Raw genomic sequence first — 15,638 nt, 5'->3', positions numbered from 1 at the left:
AATAAATAACAATTTATCCCACCCTGCTGGGACTCAGTGTGCCAAACTGCAGCTCACAGAACCAGCAGCACTCTGAATTTTCAGGCTGTTTCTGCTTTCCTAGAGTGCAGCCTGTGCTGTCACAGGGTAAAAAAGAACTAGACCTCCTTACTAACAAAACTACCTTTGAATAACTACAACTGGTTTAAGTTGATTTTTTTTGCACACTACTCTGTGTGCGAGTGACGCTTTTCAGACGAATAGTGGTTAATTATTGCAGCGGATTTTATTTCACCAGACGTGACATTCACATTCTCTGGACAGAGAGACATAATTCTGTCTCTCAGGAGAAGCACAGAGAGAAGAAGAGAAAACAATCTTTATCTCTGCTCCTTTGTTTTCCCCATGTGGAATGTGGTATGGAGATTGTTTACCTGAAGTGATTGCTTGATTGGATTCTGGTGAAGGTTGTTTGGGTTCAATGCCCAATCGGATCCAGCTGTGTCTCGGACTCTCAGCAGAGAGTCACGAGTTTGTTGGTTAGGTAAGAAGTAAGTATGTAGAATAGTACAGTATCTCTTTAAATAGTATATTAATGTAACATAGTATAGTTTTAATAAAGCAGATCCTTCAGCCTTCTGATCTGGAGCAGACATCATAATTTCTTCCCGCATCCGGGGCTCACCACATTTTTACTATAACCAGAGTCTCTTTCCACTAAAGGCCCCAACCAATGTCAGTGTCCCTAGAGGGCTGGATGTGATACTCATCCCTCTGGCAGCAGCCAAGGTCATGCTGACTCACTCCCTCTGGCTTTTCCCTGCATCCATCCAGTGCCAGTGCTCTGGTAAGTGCTTGACTATTCATTACACTGTCACTTGCAAAGCTGCAATTCCTTCCTCCGTAGACAGCACAAACCATAGGACTGCAGGCTCTTAAAAGTGCTGCTTATCAGATTTTGGACACCTTTTCGAGGGGTAGATTACTTTCTGCTACAAAAATAACTGATGGCAGGAGAAGAATATCTGCTGCTGGGTTTTGGGGAAGAATGCAGGATCCCCCTTCCCAAACCCACTTCTTCAGACTGGAATGTTTAACAAGCACATCCTTGAGTAATGGCAACAAAGCAGCAGCTCTCAGTACCCAGCCCAGCATCAGCTGGGGGTGCCTACCTCAGGCTGGTTAAGAAACCAGCACATTTCAAGACATCTTGCAACTGAGAGACCTTTATAGAATAAAAAGTGAGCACAGCATGGTCTCCACCTGCAACTCTGCCTGTTATACCCAGGGAAATGGTTATTTATACCCAAAAAAGGCTCATTTTAAGTGTCTTCCCATCAGTCTAAGCTGCTACAAAAGCAAATTCAACAACCATTAAAACACAGGCATGACTCTGAGTGTCTCAAACATCAGCCCAGGGAACAGTGAGTAAAGTACTTTTCAAATACAAGTGCTAAAACTATAATCGAGGTATCACTGCATTTTCTTTCCTTGAATAAATATCTCTCCACAAGCAATTAGACAGAAAATACTTTAAATTACAAATCATGATGCAGTATTAACTAACTACAGCAAAAGTATTTAAAGCCAGGAGCCTATGTGTGTATTACATCAATTACCCAGGTATGTGATCTGTAATTTCAAAGTATGTGGGCAAAAAGAAGTCCTATAGGTTTCAATGTAAAGTTGCTCAGCCTGCTTAATAAAGCAAACCCAGTATTTCCCAATACAAATGAAATACAGACTTTGGTAAATCAGTTCTGTTACTTTAATATGGATTTTATTTTGTGAATAGAAAGCATCTATCATCACTGTAAAATTAAATTCAGCACATTTGGAAAAACTGTGTTGTTCCAGATTTGCTACTATTTTTACATAGCTGAGCTTACAGCATCTTAAGTGAAAGTTTTGTTATTATCAGATGGCAACCATCAGCCCTTCTTTGGCAGAGAAATTAAAGGCTTACCTAATGCCCAAGAAATGGAATTACCTAATGCCCAAAGTAATATACTCCCAACAATGCCACAAGCCTCCATCTCCCTAATTGGTATACACAGACAATTATATTCCATCTAAATTCTGTTTCTCTTCTGTAAAGTTATATATCATACACTTTATTTCACAGAGGAGTCCTTGGTACCATATCCTTACAATTTACTTTAAAATTTGTCACCAAGGACCCAGATTTATGACCAAGATTTTATGGATTAGTAATTGATCTAGTGCACATTTTTAGCTTACTGCAGATGGAAGATCCATGTCAGCTGAAAACTCTTTCCTTCAGATTTCTGCTGTGTTCTGTGTTTGGCTGTGGGTTTTTTTTCACCTTGTTCTTACACATTTGGGGCTGGTCAAGTGCATGCACATGACCAGTCACAGAAGCACAGCAGAGTTATGACAACTCATTAAACTGCAAGAACAAGATCACATGCTTGAGATACAATAATAATGATTATGTCAGTTCTTCCCCACTTTGCTGGGAAACAAATTGAATTCTCAGTTTGTAACACATTTTATCACTTGTATCTTGATGACACTGCTGTTTGCCAGCAGGTGGTAGGCAGAGATTCAACAACAAATCATTGCCCCCTGTTATCTTTGACTTACCCATGGAGGCAGGACTTCAGCATTGGTCTTTGAGTCATACCTGCTGTAAATGACCCTTAGGCACAGCCCTGAATAGAGAATACATTGTTAGAGATAGCATTATTCACATGGGATGCTTAAATCCAACCTTTCCTAAGTGTTTGTAGGTGGGAATTGCAAGCAGTTACCAAAGAAAGGACAATCCCTTCAACTAAACTTAGGTGAGCTCTGCATGTTTGTCATTGCTGTGCAGTCACCTGGAATTATCCAGAACCAAGCAAATTTTTAATGCTTTGTAAAAACTCTATGAGGTATTCAGGGTATGATCAAAACTTTTCCTATTCACCTAAAAAAAAAAAGCCCCACATAAATTTATTTTTAATTTATTATTAAAAATAAATTTAATAGTATTAAATTTATTAATACTATTTATTATAGAAACTACAAGCTACTGAGAGCCCATATTTAATAAAAAGAATCACAGATTCAAGTTGGACAATACAGTTTTTAAGTATCTTGGCTTAGCCATTAAATTGAGAACCAGAGGCAATGATTACACAGACTCTTTAACCCAATTGTGAACTCTCCATCTGCCTCCAGACTAAATGCTCCAGTTCTCTTAACACTCAAATGCCAAAAGATTGACAGTTCTACCTTTCTGGACAGGGCCAGGATTCAGTGCAGTTTGGCATCCTGCACCTTGCCTTGTGGGTGTGAGTAGACAATACTCCACTCACATTTGAGAAGACAAAATCCAAATCAAGCTGTGTTCATGTTTGGCCAACAGCCAAGCTTTTATAAATTAATTATTTCACCAAGCCACCTGTTCCTTTTGCCGTACCCAAATTCCTATCTTTATCATTAAAATTCTGCTTTTGTCTTCCTATCTGAGCTTTACAACTACTAGGAGCTGGGTTTCCCCCTCTAGGTATCCAAAACAGAAGTTAGAACTGCAGCTATTAGCAGCTTCCAGCTTCCCTCCGTGGGAATTAGTTATTAGCCAGTGATGACAAACAGCACTGTGCAGCTCATTCTCAGCACACTGACATTTAAATCCATCCAGTGACTAAGGCATCCAAGGAAAGCCTGTTTGGTGCTGACAGACTTCCCAGAGTACAAATCAAATGCACAGCACTGCCCCTGCTACCTTGTGTTACCTGTGAGCTCTGAGAGATCACAGAATTAAAAACAAACAAATACAGACCAAAAAAACCCCAAACCACCAGGAAGTGAAGTTTATATAATTTAGCTGGAATGTCCCCAGAGGTGATTGACTGAAGTGAAAGATGACCAACTCTGCTCACTGAGGATGTCTTTCATGCTTCTTGGCTCAGCATAGTGTTTCCATCACTGCTAGAGGACTACTGGCTGTGTAGATGGGTTGAAGACAATGTAGAGGTAACTTAGGGGTGATTCAGGGGAGCAAGGATGTGGAGAAGGTATGGCAGCAACATGTGGATAATGGGTCCCATTCCCAGTGCTGATCAAAAGGTCTGAGTGCATTATCTAACCTCACTGAGCATCAGTTGTCTTGTCTGGGCTTAAACAATAATTCCAGGAACCATACAATATTTATTTTTTTAAAAGAGGGTTGAGTTTCCTAAAGCCTTATGGAAAAGTGTCTTCTTCCTTCACATCCACACAGCCAACCTGATTTTAAAGCTGCCCTAAAAGTGATCTTTCCAAGGATGATTTTAATGGTGAGGCTGCTGCAAAGCAGAGGGGACAAATCCTTGGTTGTTTCATTTTCAGTCCGTGCTAAACCAACATTTCAAAGTATTTCTAGGAACCCCTCATGTCCTTACTATATCTGAGCATAGTATGGAAGGTCTAATCTACCAAAAATGGCCAGATTTCTTAATTTCACACAATGACAAAAAGGTTCTTTAATATAAAAAAACTCAGTTCCATATCTTGGAGACCAGCAAGTGAACACTAAGTAAGATATAGGGTGAAGATTGAAAAAAAATGTAAAAGTACATAAACCATCATGAGCAGGAGACAAGCACTGTACAAGAATGAGAACCAGGCTGCAGAGAGAGAGGGAGGAACCCCATGAGAGATGAAGAAAATGGGACTGGATGCATTTCAGTCTTAGTGAAAGCCTTTTGGTGTCTCATAGGTCTGTCCCAAAACCATAGATTTAGGACAGTGGCCTGCTCCTTCTTTTAACTACCAAATTAATTAAACTTTGATGGTAAAAGAAATTCAGAAGCATAAATATTATAATCTCAAAATTATTTTTAATACTACCCTCTGCAGAGAAGTAGAAACTCCAACAAAACACTAATCTGCAACCTAGCTTAATTTCTACCTGCCGACTTCAGCTTTAGGCACCTGCCCTTGCTCAGGCACATTTTTCACCTTCTGACTAGTCCCAGCTACTTCCATCTGTAGCTGGTCTGTACTCACAGACTACATTCACAGTATAGTACAAAAAACTGCTGGTTTCTCCTCATAATTATCTGCTGTGAGAGATGCAAGTGATAGAGGGACAAAGGGCACATTCATGTCTCTACACACTATACCAATTCCTCTAAATTAGGAAAATACTCTCTCTCCTCCCACATAAAATGAGTGTTTTTGATTTCTCAAGGAAATGAGGAAAGAAGGCTATGAAAGTCATGAAATGAATGTAAGACAGTTCAGCAGAAATGAATGCATGCTTTTCAGTCTCTGCCATTATAATTTAAAATCATCCCTCCCCCCCCAAAAAAAAAAAAAAGTACAGTACAGAATTGTACTGAATTAAACATTATCCCCTCAGGTATCAGCAAAGAGGGAAGGGAAATCTATAACAGAGGCAAAAGGGAGGCAGGAGCAAGGGGAGATTCGGATTTTACTCTCATTGTCCATAGGGAAAAATCCCTGATACAGAAACATAGGAGAGAATAAGGTACTGAAGAAAAACCACATTCAATCTCAAGAAGAAAGCTCTTCTTCTAGAAGCCCTCAATACATCCAGAAAATTATTTTGCATGTACTTTCCTCCAACTGCCAATTGCATAAGGTATATAAAAGTTGCCCAGGTGCAAATTGACTTTGAAGATGCTCCTCATTTTACCATGATGAATGCTCACAAATTACTGTTTTATGCCAGATCTTATTTTCTCCAGCATTGTTTTGCCCCTCTTGCACTTTCAATAAAGACAGGTGTTCGCCCTGAATGCTGTTGTGCACACACACACACCCTGAGAAAGAAAATCCACTAGGCAGCACAGAAGGGAAGGAAAAAGTATTTCACCTAAAGGAAGGTCAAAAGATGGTAGCAAATTATTTCTTTTCTAATCCACTATAAAAAGACCTAATTCCAAACAGATGTGGACCTTCAGATTAAAATCTCTCCTGTGACCCCCAATTTTACATTTGTAAGCCTTACACAGGAAGTAGTTGATAATGATAATGTGTGGTTCACCCATTAACACCTCAATCAGTCAAATTAGAGTTGGCACTAACCCAGTATTTCCTAGAAAATCTACGGAAATTTTCCGTGACATAAAATCAGCTGTAACTTTCATTTATCTCTGAGGAGTTCGACCCAGATGACTGATTCAATCAGAATCGCTCAGATTAGAGAGAGATTTATTTGATGAAAGAATAAAATAAAATAAAAAAAAACTATTGGGAAAAAACAAACTGAAGTGTCTTAAGATTTATTTTGTGAATATGTGAGCCCCTGGTGTTGAAAGCTGACCATGCCTGCTAAAGGGCTGGCTATTACAGGAGGACTAATATTGCCTGCTAAGGATACAACACAATTATTGAGAGCAACTGGGAATATAGGTTCCTGAAAAAAACCCAAAAGCTTCATCTACATTTTTCTTTGCATGCTGCCAAAGCTCCAACAATAGTCCTAATTTCCCCTAACATGATTCCAGCTGCTTATGTTTTCTGTAGGCTAATGCACAGGATTCATTTCCTCTTGGAGGAAGCAATCCTGATGTAACTTGATGAGCCTCTCTCCTAACATCAGTACCCATTTTAGCAGCTCATCCCGTCCCCCTCTTCCCTCTGCATGCATTCCTCTCCTGGTGCTGACTTTTAGGCAAAGGTAAAACAGTTCACTGGGAGGTATTGTGAATCAGATGAAGAAACCAATCTGGGTTACAGACAGCAACAACCCATCCTCAATTATTTTTAACTGAGGCTAGTTTCCTACCCTGCTGTGACAGTATGAACAGTTGCATAGCTGAGAGCCAGAACAGGGGCAGGAATGACAGAGGGAGATGTAGGATTGTCTTGCTGAGAGATGAGCACATCAAACTCCACCCTTAGTAACCCCAGGTCACTGCAGACTTAATAACAAGCAAGAGAAAATGAAATTCAAGCACGAAGTGAGGCTGTGGGCCTGCTGACAGTCACTGTTTCCAGGCAGGACGTGACTGCGTATAGGGTAATTCACAGCAACATGCCCCTTGAATTTAACTGTGCACAGTGGGCACCTTAAGAGACTTTGCACAGCTCAAGGCCCCTTGCTGTCTGCCCCCTTTCTTCCCTAGTGCAACCTCCTCTCACAGCAGGACCAGCTCTGCACTCAGACCAGGTTCCTCAGGGCTGTAACTAGCTGGGGCTGAAAAGTTCCATGGAAAGAGACTGCATGACCTCTCTGGGCAACCTGTGGGACTGCCCATGCTCATGGGGAAACAGATCTACCTTAAATTCAGTCTGAACCTCTGTAGTTTCAATTTATGTCAGTTATGTCTTGTCTTCCCACTCTTCACAGAATAACAGAACGGCTGCAGTTGGAAGGGACTACTGGAGGTCAGCTAGTCCAGCCTCCCTTCCTCCAGGGAAGGAGATTCCACAATCATTCTGGGCAATCTCTTCCAGTGCTCGGTCACCTGCACAGTAAGTTCTCCCTCAAGTTAAGGTGGAACTTGCTGTGCAACAATTCTGCCCATTGCCTCTACTACCTGTAGACAGGTGCATGTAAGAATCCACATTTAAGAGGGCTGTATTTGGGATACTATCCAGCCTTTTTGGATCCAGAGAAGTCTCACCAAATGTACACTTCAAAGATGGAAGATGCAGAGCTGATTCAAGAACCATCAGGAAGAACCTGGTTCATCCTCTTGACACCCTCCCTTTAGATATTATTGACACTGATAAGTTCTTCTCTGTCTCTTCTAAAGGCTGAACAGACCCAGCTCCCTCAGCCTGCCCTTGTAAGAGAGATGCTCCTGGCCCTTCATCTTTATCACCCTCTGCTGGACCTGCTTTAGAAGCTCCATGTCTGTATTCTTCTGAGGAGTGCAGAACTGGACACCGCATTCCAGATGTGCTTCACTGGGGCTGAGCAGAGGGACAGGATCCCATCCCTCAAACTGTTGGCAGTGCTCTTCCCAGTGCACCCCAGGACACCACTGGCCTTCTTTGCCCCAAGGACACTTTTCTGGCTCATGGATGGCTTGTTGTCCAGCAGGACCCCCAGGTCCTTCTCTACAGAGCTGCTTCCCAGCAGGTCAGCACCCAGCCAGGTGCATGGGGCTATCCCTCCCCAAGTACATGATCCTTCACTTGCCTTTTCTGAAGATCTGAAGGTTCTTCTGTGCCCATCTTTCCCATCTCTGTCGAGGTCCTTCTGAAGGGCTCACACCCCTCTGGGATATCAGCCGCTCCTCCCAGCTTTGTGTCGGCAGTAAACTTGCTGAGGAAGCATCTGCCCCTTCATCTGAGTCGCTGATGAATAAGTTAAACAATACTGGGCCCAGTTCTAACCCTTGGGGGACACCACTAGTGACAGGCCTCCAACTAGAGGTAGACGGCACTTCTGCAAAAAGCCTGGCTCTGATACCTCAATGCACTTTGTGTGTATGGACAGGCTGATGCTGGGTCCCTCACAGCCCTCTCTTTTCCAGGCTGAAGAAACTCAAACTGGATGCTGTTTTCTAGATGTGGTTTAACAACTGCCACTTTGAAAGTGAAAACCATTTCTCTCAATTTACCAGCTCTGCTTCTGCTACTGAAGGTCCAGGATGCCAGTAGAATTCTCAGTGTCAGGACACACCGCTGTCCAACAATCAGCTTATTGTCCTCAAGGATTCCCAAATCCTTTGCCACAGACCTGACCTCCAGTCAGTCAGTCAGTCCCCAGCCTGAATCACTCCTCATCCCTGAGCTGGGTGCTGGGCAGCAAAGCCTTTCTGATTGACACAACGTGAGCAGGAACCAAGTGGTGATATGAGGATCACAAAGTGGTGAGATCAGGATGAGGTACTGAAAATGTTTCACCTCATCCAACACAAGCCCACAGATGCTGTCACTGGAAGGAGGTGTAAAGATATACTGAGATGGCAGCAGTTCACAGCTCCCAGGCTCCATATCTGGAACACATTCAGCTTTGGGGAGAATTTAGAACATCTCAGTGGGATTTATGAGCCACTTCACACTTTCCTAAGCATCCTGTGATGTAGACAAGTGTGTATAAGAATCCATATTTAAGAGGGCTGTATTTGAGATACTTTTTGGGAGGAGTGTACCTCTCCTCCGGCCTTTTTGGATCCAGAGAAGTACACTTCAAAGAGGGAAGAGGCAGAGGTGATTCAAGTAGCAGGAGGGCGAGAGGTTTTGGAGAACAGTGGGGGAGCTGGAGGGGCAGCATCACCTCAAAAGAGAGATGGAGATTGTGTCACCTGTGCTGAAATAGTGCAAGGAAGAGCAGAACACAAAAGAAGGTGCCAGAGATTCAGCTCTACTCAAAAAACCCTTTCAGACACAGACCAAGAATTACTTCTGGAAGCCCTATTACTAAACTGAGTAAGCACTTCATAGTAAATGACACAACATTTCTGTGAGGTAAAGAAAACAAACACCTGCCAAGGACAGGGCTACTCACCACTACACTAGCCTGGTTTCCAGGCATTTACCATGGATAATTTGCTTTTAAGTAAAGCAAGCACCAAACTGCCTGGAAATCAGATAGTCAGTGCCATGTGCAACCCAGCAGAAGAGTTTGTCTCCATAGAATGAAATACATAAAAGCCAAGAAGCCAAGTGAGATATTGTCTAAGTTAGTCAGTCAGAGAGGGAGTTAAGGAGAGGAACAGATGCCATGTTCATTATTTGATTCCCAAAAAGAAATCTCTGCTAGGATTTCCCAGGCCTAACTCTTGCAGAGTTGGACTCCAAAGCCTTCCATCCCTATTTAATCATGAGCAGATGTGACTGATATTTCTCTGCTTTAAAAACTTTATGGACCACCAGGGTCCAATGGCTGATCAGCGAATCATGGAATGGCTGAGGTTGGAAGGGACCCCCATGCTAAAGCAGGGACAACTACAGTGAACAGGCAAGAAGATCAATATGAAGCCATTTTACACTTCCATTAAAAGAAATAGAACTAACACCACACATTATTCTCACAGCAAATGCAATGTGAACATGTAAGACCAGATATAATAAAACCACTGAAGATGTTTAACATAAAATATGATGGTAAGTAAACTCCCAACTGAGCAAGACAATGAAAACAAGCTACCTTCAACCCCATGACTAATAGCAACAAGTCCTAGTCTCTGGATTTTTATGGACTGTAGAGGCACATCAGCTAGAGTAACATTCATAACAGGGGCCCTAAAACTATAGTGTTTCACCAAAGATCCGAAATTCTACTAGATTGAGATGTAATGGACTGGAGAAACATCATTTTCAGGCTGAAAAAAAAACCCCAATCCAAACCCTATGAAAATTTTAAAAAGTTTTAAATAAAAATAGTAGGTTTGCAACATAAATTTATCTCATGGCCCAAAACATCAAAATCTTGGGCTAAAGCAGAGACCTCTGAACACAGCAGAAGAAACACATATTGCAGGGTGGATAGCATATATCCTGTACACAAGTATTAATATTTAATATAATATATTATAATTTTCTTTTACGTCAACATCCTATAATGGCCTTAGTTTCCCATTTCACTCTCCAATGATGGAAATTATTGTATAGCTGAGGTATTGACATTTATATGGAAAAGGACTGCTGAAGTCCACTAGAGTTTTGGATTGCCAAGGAGGATAGGAGAAGACTTCAGATCCCAGTCTGCCAAACCACAGCTGAGTAAAGTTAAAGAGAGGCAGCTCTTCAAGTGAGTAATAAATACAACGAGGTCCTAACAGCAGAACACAAAACTGTTAAAAAATTAAGACTTGTCTCAAAAAAAAGTCAATCCCAGTAACTGAATCTGTTCAGAGATTTGCAGGAGAATTGTCCCAAAATAATCCTGGCCACCCTCTTGCATCTACTATTCCTTGGGAATGGACAAACTCTTTATTCTAGCACAAACCTGAGGCCTAATTCCTATGCCCCAAAATGGCTTCCAAGAGGATGCAAATGCAGTGAAGTAAGAGCAAAGGACAGATTCCTGTTAGTCAGTCTTGGCATTTGATCTCCTACCATTGGGCAGCACGTTCTTGCAAGGGCCTGCTGGAGGAAGGATACAAAAACCCTCCTCCAGACATTCTGGATAGTGCTTTACTAAACCAAAAATGTTTCTTTGGACTTCTCTGCCCCCTTAAGGACTTTCAAACAGAACTCTACAGCCCCACATCTACACTCCACAGGACAATTTGCCTGCACTACCTGAACTCTGCCTCACTGGTGTTGTCAGAAGCACCATTTGCTTGTGTCTCACCATTACAGGTCTGACTTGTGCTGAGGGAACTCTCATAATGGAGGTGCTAACACAGAAGTAGAGAATAGATTACAGCAACAGGAAGGGCTAAGAGAAAATTCTCCTCTGCAGAGTGCATGTGCAGTAAGAATCAGTGTGGTTTCTGCTATAAAGGTTAAAAGCAAGGAAATGATTGCAGCCTAGGTGGGGGATGGAAATGCCCTACCTGCTGCCAAGGAGAGCTTTGGAATTGAGAGCCCTGGGTCTGGACTGGAAACTGGAGAACCTCCACTCTTGCTTGGCCTCAGGCAAGCTGAGGGATTTCTCCTGTTCCTCCCTCTGTGAATATCCCTCCAGTATCCATGCTGTGGCTGGCACAGCATGAAGGCATGGCCCCACAGGAGATATTCTGGGCTGCAGGGCATGCAATCCCACTGATTTCAAGGGGAGGTAAACAGGAAGAGAGTTTGTGCCCATCTTTGATTTCAATTAATTGCATTGACTAATCCCTCTAGTTTCATAATTTTCATTATTACTCGATTCTTTGCACTGTCTCTTCTATCTGTGGCCATGTGCACCCGTGTGTCATCCTGGCTTCTCATCAGTCTTCTTTTATACATGATTATGGTGAAATAACAGCTAGCTGCAGCCTTGCTTATCTCCTTCTTCATCATCTTCTTCTTCTTCTTTTTTTTTTCCCTAGAAAATTTGCATTGCACTTTCCCCTTTTAATTCTGTTCCTCTATTACTGTCAGGTCATTTCAAACAGCACTGCCTTCATGCCAGTGCCAAGTTACGTATCTCTATCCCTCACTCTGTGATTACTGGTTTCAAAAGTCCTGAGCCTACTCCAAAGGCTCAGGGGGGCAGGGAGGCAGAGATCAAGATTAAGGAGATCAGTACGTTTTTCTGAAAAACAGCTTTATTCTTCGTATTGAAAATAAAATGTTCTCAATTCTTCTGGACACTGAACCAAGTCTGTAGCATAACTCATTTACCTGCAAGTAAAATGAAACCCTTATTTTATTAAAAACACTTCTAAAAGGGCATCAGTTAGTATTCTAATGTATATAAACATAAATAATCCAAGTTTTTTAAGTGGATTTCCTCCATGTGGAATACGTTCATGGCTTCTAATAGAAATGTCATTAGTTCTAACAGAATTTCTGCACATTCTATATAGCAGGAGGTTTTGTTTTGGGTTTTTTCTAGAACAAAAGTATGCATTCTAAATTTGGGGGAATATCTGCTTGATGCTTTACCTTCTGTTTACAAAGCCTAGTCAGTTACATTCTGAGATGGTATAGAAACAGCACGAAGTGCAGAGCTGTGAGTGCTGCATACGTGTGCACATACAGCCTTTCCGTAGCTCCCATGTACGTACACTGTTATCAGCTTCAAGTTACTCCACTTAAAGATGAACACATGGAGGGTGATGATTTTTCGGAGTCAATTATGTTTAGCAGAGCTGAAAGGCAAGGTGTAACACCCACCTACTTCATACTTTGAGTGTTACAAAAACACATTTGAAAGATAACCCCAAATCACTCCTCCAGTGAAATATTTCACCCTTTCAGCATGACGCAGAAGTTTAATTTCCACTGATGGGTGATCTCGAGAGTGTTGTATACCCGCCCCCCCGCCCAAATGGCAGCGGTTCCCCTCACTGACAGGCTAAAGCGGGTCTATAAATAACTTCAAAAGGAATTGTCTCTCTCCTCACGCACTGCAGACAGCTGTTTACAGAGATCCCGACTCCTTATGCACTGCGTTGGCCCAGCTCGCATCCTACTGTTTCCTTTGCTCTTCCTAAACAAGCCTTGGGCGATGCGGTGCAGGTAGGACCGGGGGGACCCTCCCCTGCCGCAAACGCCTGTTCTCACAAGTTGAGGCTGCCGGCGGCAGCAGCCGGAGCGCGGCCTCGGGGAAATTTCTCAGCACAAGGAGGTTGCGATCTCGTGTAATCCGTCCTTAAGCTCCACGGTCCCGGCCGATCCTCGGCCCCGGGAAGCCCCTCCTCCCCACCCCCAGAGCGGAGCCCGCAGCCGCTCCGGGGCCCGCGCATCGCGTCCCCGCTCGCCCACCTGCAGGGCTGGCGCGGAGCCGGGCAGGGACACGCGTGGGGCGCCCCGCACCTGCGCGCAGCCCCCGGCGGCGGGGCGAGACAAAAGCCCCGGCTGGCTCACCTCCTTCAGCTGCTCCAGCTCCTGCTTGAGGCCGTCATACTCCGCCTCCAGCTCATCGTACTGCTGCTTGAGCGTGAGCTTCTCCTCCAGCACCACCAGCCCATACTCCGCCGCCTGGATCTTCTCGTGGGTCGTCTCGGAGAGCTCCCGGGTCAGCCGCTCGATCTCGCTCTTGTAGTGGTCTGCGCCCTGCAGCACCTCCTCCGCAGCCATAGCCCCGCCGGCACTGCCGCGCCGCCGAGCAGGCAGCCAGGGGGCGGGCGCGGCCGAGGGGCGACACCGGCACGGCCGGCCCGGGGCGGCGGCGGCGCCGGGCACGGGGATGGGGGTCGGGGCCGCCTGCGGCAGCCGCCGCCGAGCGCGGTCCGCTCCTCCCCCGCCGGCCGCCCGGGACGCGGCGAGGCCGCGCTCGTCTTCCCCGGCCCTGCGGCGGCCCCGGCGGCGGGGGCGCCTGGGCTGGCGAGCGGGCGGGCGAGCCCCGCTGCCCGGGGAGGCGACGGCGCGCTGGAGGCCGGGGCGGCCGGGAGCGCGCCTTCGTGCGGCGGCTCCCGCGGAGATGCTGCTGCTGGGCTCCCGCCTCCTCCCGCGGCGCCGGCACCGCCGCCTCCCCTCCACACGGTCCCTCCCCTGCGCTCTTTAAGATGACAGCGTCCTCAGGTCTGGCATTGCCGCCGGGCGGGCGGGGAAGCGGCGCGGCAGCAGCGGCGGAGCTGCCGGAGCGGTGCGGAGCCGGCCCCGGCCCCGGCGCGCCGGGATGTCGGCGCTGCGCCTGCGGGGCTGCTCCCGCCCGGGCCCCCTCCCTGCCGGTCCCTTCCCGCCCCTCTGCCGCCGTGTCAGCGCCTCTCGGTTCTGCTCAGCGTGCTGCAGCCATGGCCGCAGCGGTGGCGGTGCGGGTATCAATAGAAAGGGAGATGCAGCCCAGCAAACTGCGGGAGCCGGGGGGCGGCAGCAAGTATTCCCCTGCTATTTCGGGAAACTGGGAAAGCAGAGTTACCTGCTCTCTTCCCCGCCCCCGGTGAATGAGTGGGTTTGGGTATGATCAAGGCAGCCTGAATGCGAAACAGCCGCGGGGTCGGGGCATTGGGCTAGGGCTGCTCTTCCATCACCATTAGCACAAGGTCTCGGTGCCACTGATTAGACAGCAGGACAAAACTGATTCAGCTGAGATGCGGTCACACCATTGTTTCTCTGTCAAATTAACCGGAGGACCTGATGCATAGATTATGTCAGTTATATGCTGGCTTTATCCTGACTGCAGAAAGACAGATGCTATTTGTACAGCATAAAATTGGAATGATGCAGACAGACAGTAACTGATCTCTTACAAAGCCTGCCAGTAAAAAGTTAACACACCAGATTAGGCACATTTTACATATTTGAAGTGGAAGAGTGAGTTTATCCTGGATCAATGTCATAGCCTTTTTTTTAATACTCGGAGTCTTAGACTCCAATTTACTGTTTCTTCAAACTATGGCCTGGAAAATAGAATTGAATTGATATTGGTCAAGTTTTGCTCTAAGTACCAGCAGGACCTGTTTTTCACGTTTTACAGACTTTTTTTATTTTTAAATATACTCCTTTAGAGGTTGACAACTGAATTAGAATTTCCAAATGGAAGTGTTTTAAATAGAAATTGCCTGTAAGAAGATGGATGTCACTGCCCACCAATGCAGCACTGTACTGGAAATCAGAGATTCCCTTTCTTGCTGACCTGATAATGTCATTTTAAACAAGCCACATCCTCTTTCTACCATGGCTTCCCCATGACTAAGAAATAGGTAAAAATGATTAGACTGCTCAGCAAAGTTCTTTGAGATCTGCAAATGGAAGCACTAGCACTAGTTATACAATATATGCATACAGTATATGGCATATATCAATTTTATAAATATATGTGCATGCATACATAACTAATACATTGTAATCCAACCTGCACAAACACTTCTCATTGACTAGAGAGCATTCATGGAAGAAGCAATTATAGTTATGGAAGTTCTGTCAATTTTTAGCTTGAAAACTGCTTCCAAAATGCACGTTTTAAATAAATTCTACTGCAGAAGCAAGTGTGAATATTAATATGAAAGAAACAAGTGTGAATATTAATATATGAGAAGAGTGAGTGGCTCTCATTGATGACTGAATATCAAAAGAGACGAGAACACCAGTTTCCCACCTGTAATTCCCATTATAGAGCTAACCTCAACACCCCTTTCTTAAAAGACAATGAGAGATTCCACAAATCAGAAGAAAAAAAAAAAAAAAAAGCCTAAAACTGAAAGAAG

At 44.6% G+C, this 15,638-nt stretch overlaps 1 protein-coding gene across 6 annotated transcripts in view; it reads right to left on the bottom strand.

The window, feature by feature from the left end:
• Window positions 1-13,607, bottom strand: part of BICD1 (BICD cargo adaptor 1) — a 157,003-nt gene extending 143,396 nt beyond the window's left edge. For all 6 annotated transcript variants that reach the window (XM_053942896.1, XM_053942899.1, XM_053942897.1 and 3 more), the window contains exon 1: window positions 13,357-13,607. In XM_053942896.1, the coding sequence (XP_053798871.1) occupies window positions 13,357-13,569 (213 nt within the window). In that variant the 5' untranslated portion in view covers window positions 13,570-13,607. The remainder of the gene's footprint in view (window positions 1-13,356) is intronic.
• Between the last annotated feature and the right edge of the window lie 2,031 nt (window positions 13,608-15,638).

This window comes from Vidua chalybeata, chromosome 5 (genome assembly GCF_026979565.1).
Source record: "Vidua chalybeata isolate OUT-0048 chromosome 5, bVidCha1 merged haplotype, whole genome shotgun sequence".
Classification (NCBI taxonomy): Eukaryota; Metazoa; Chordata; class Aves; order Passeriformes; family Viduidae; genus Vidua; species Vidua chalybeata.
This window is presented reverse-complemented; position numbering and strand designations above follow the sequence as displayed.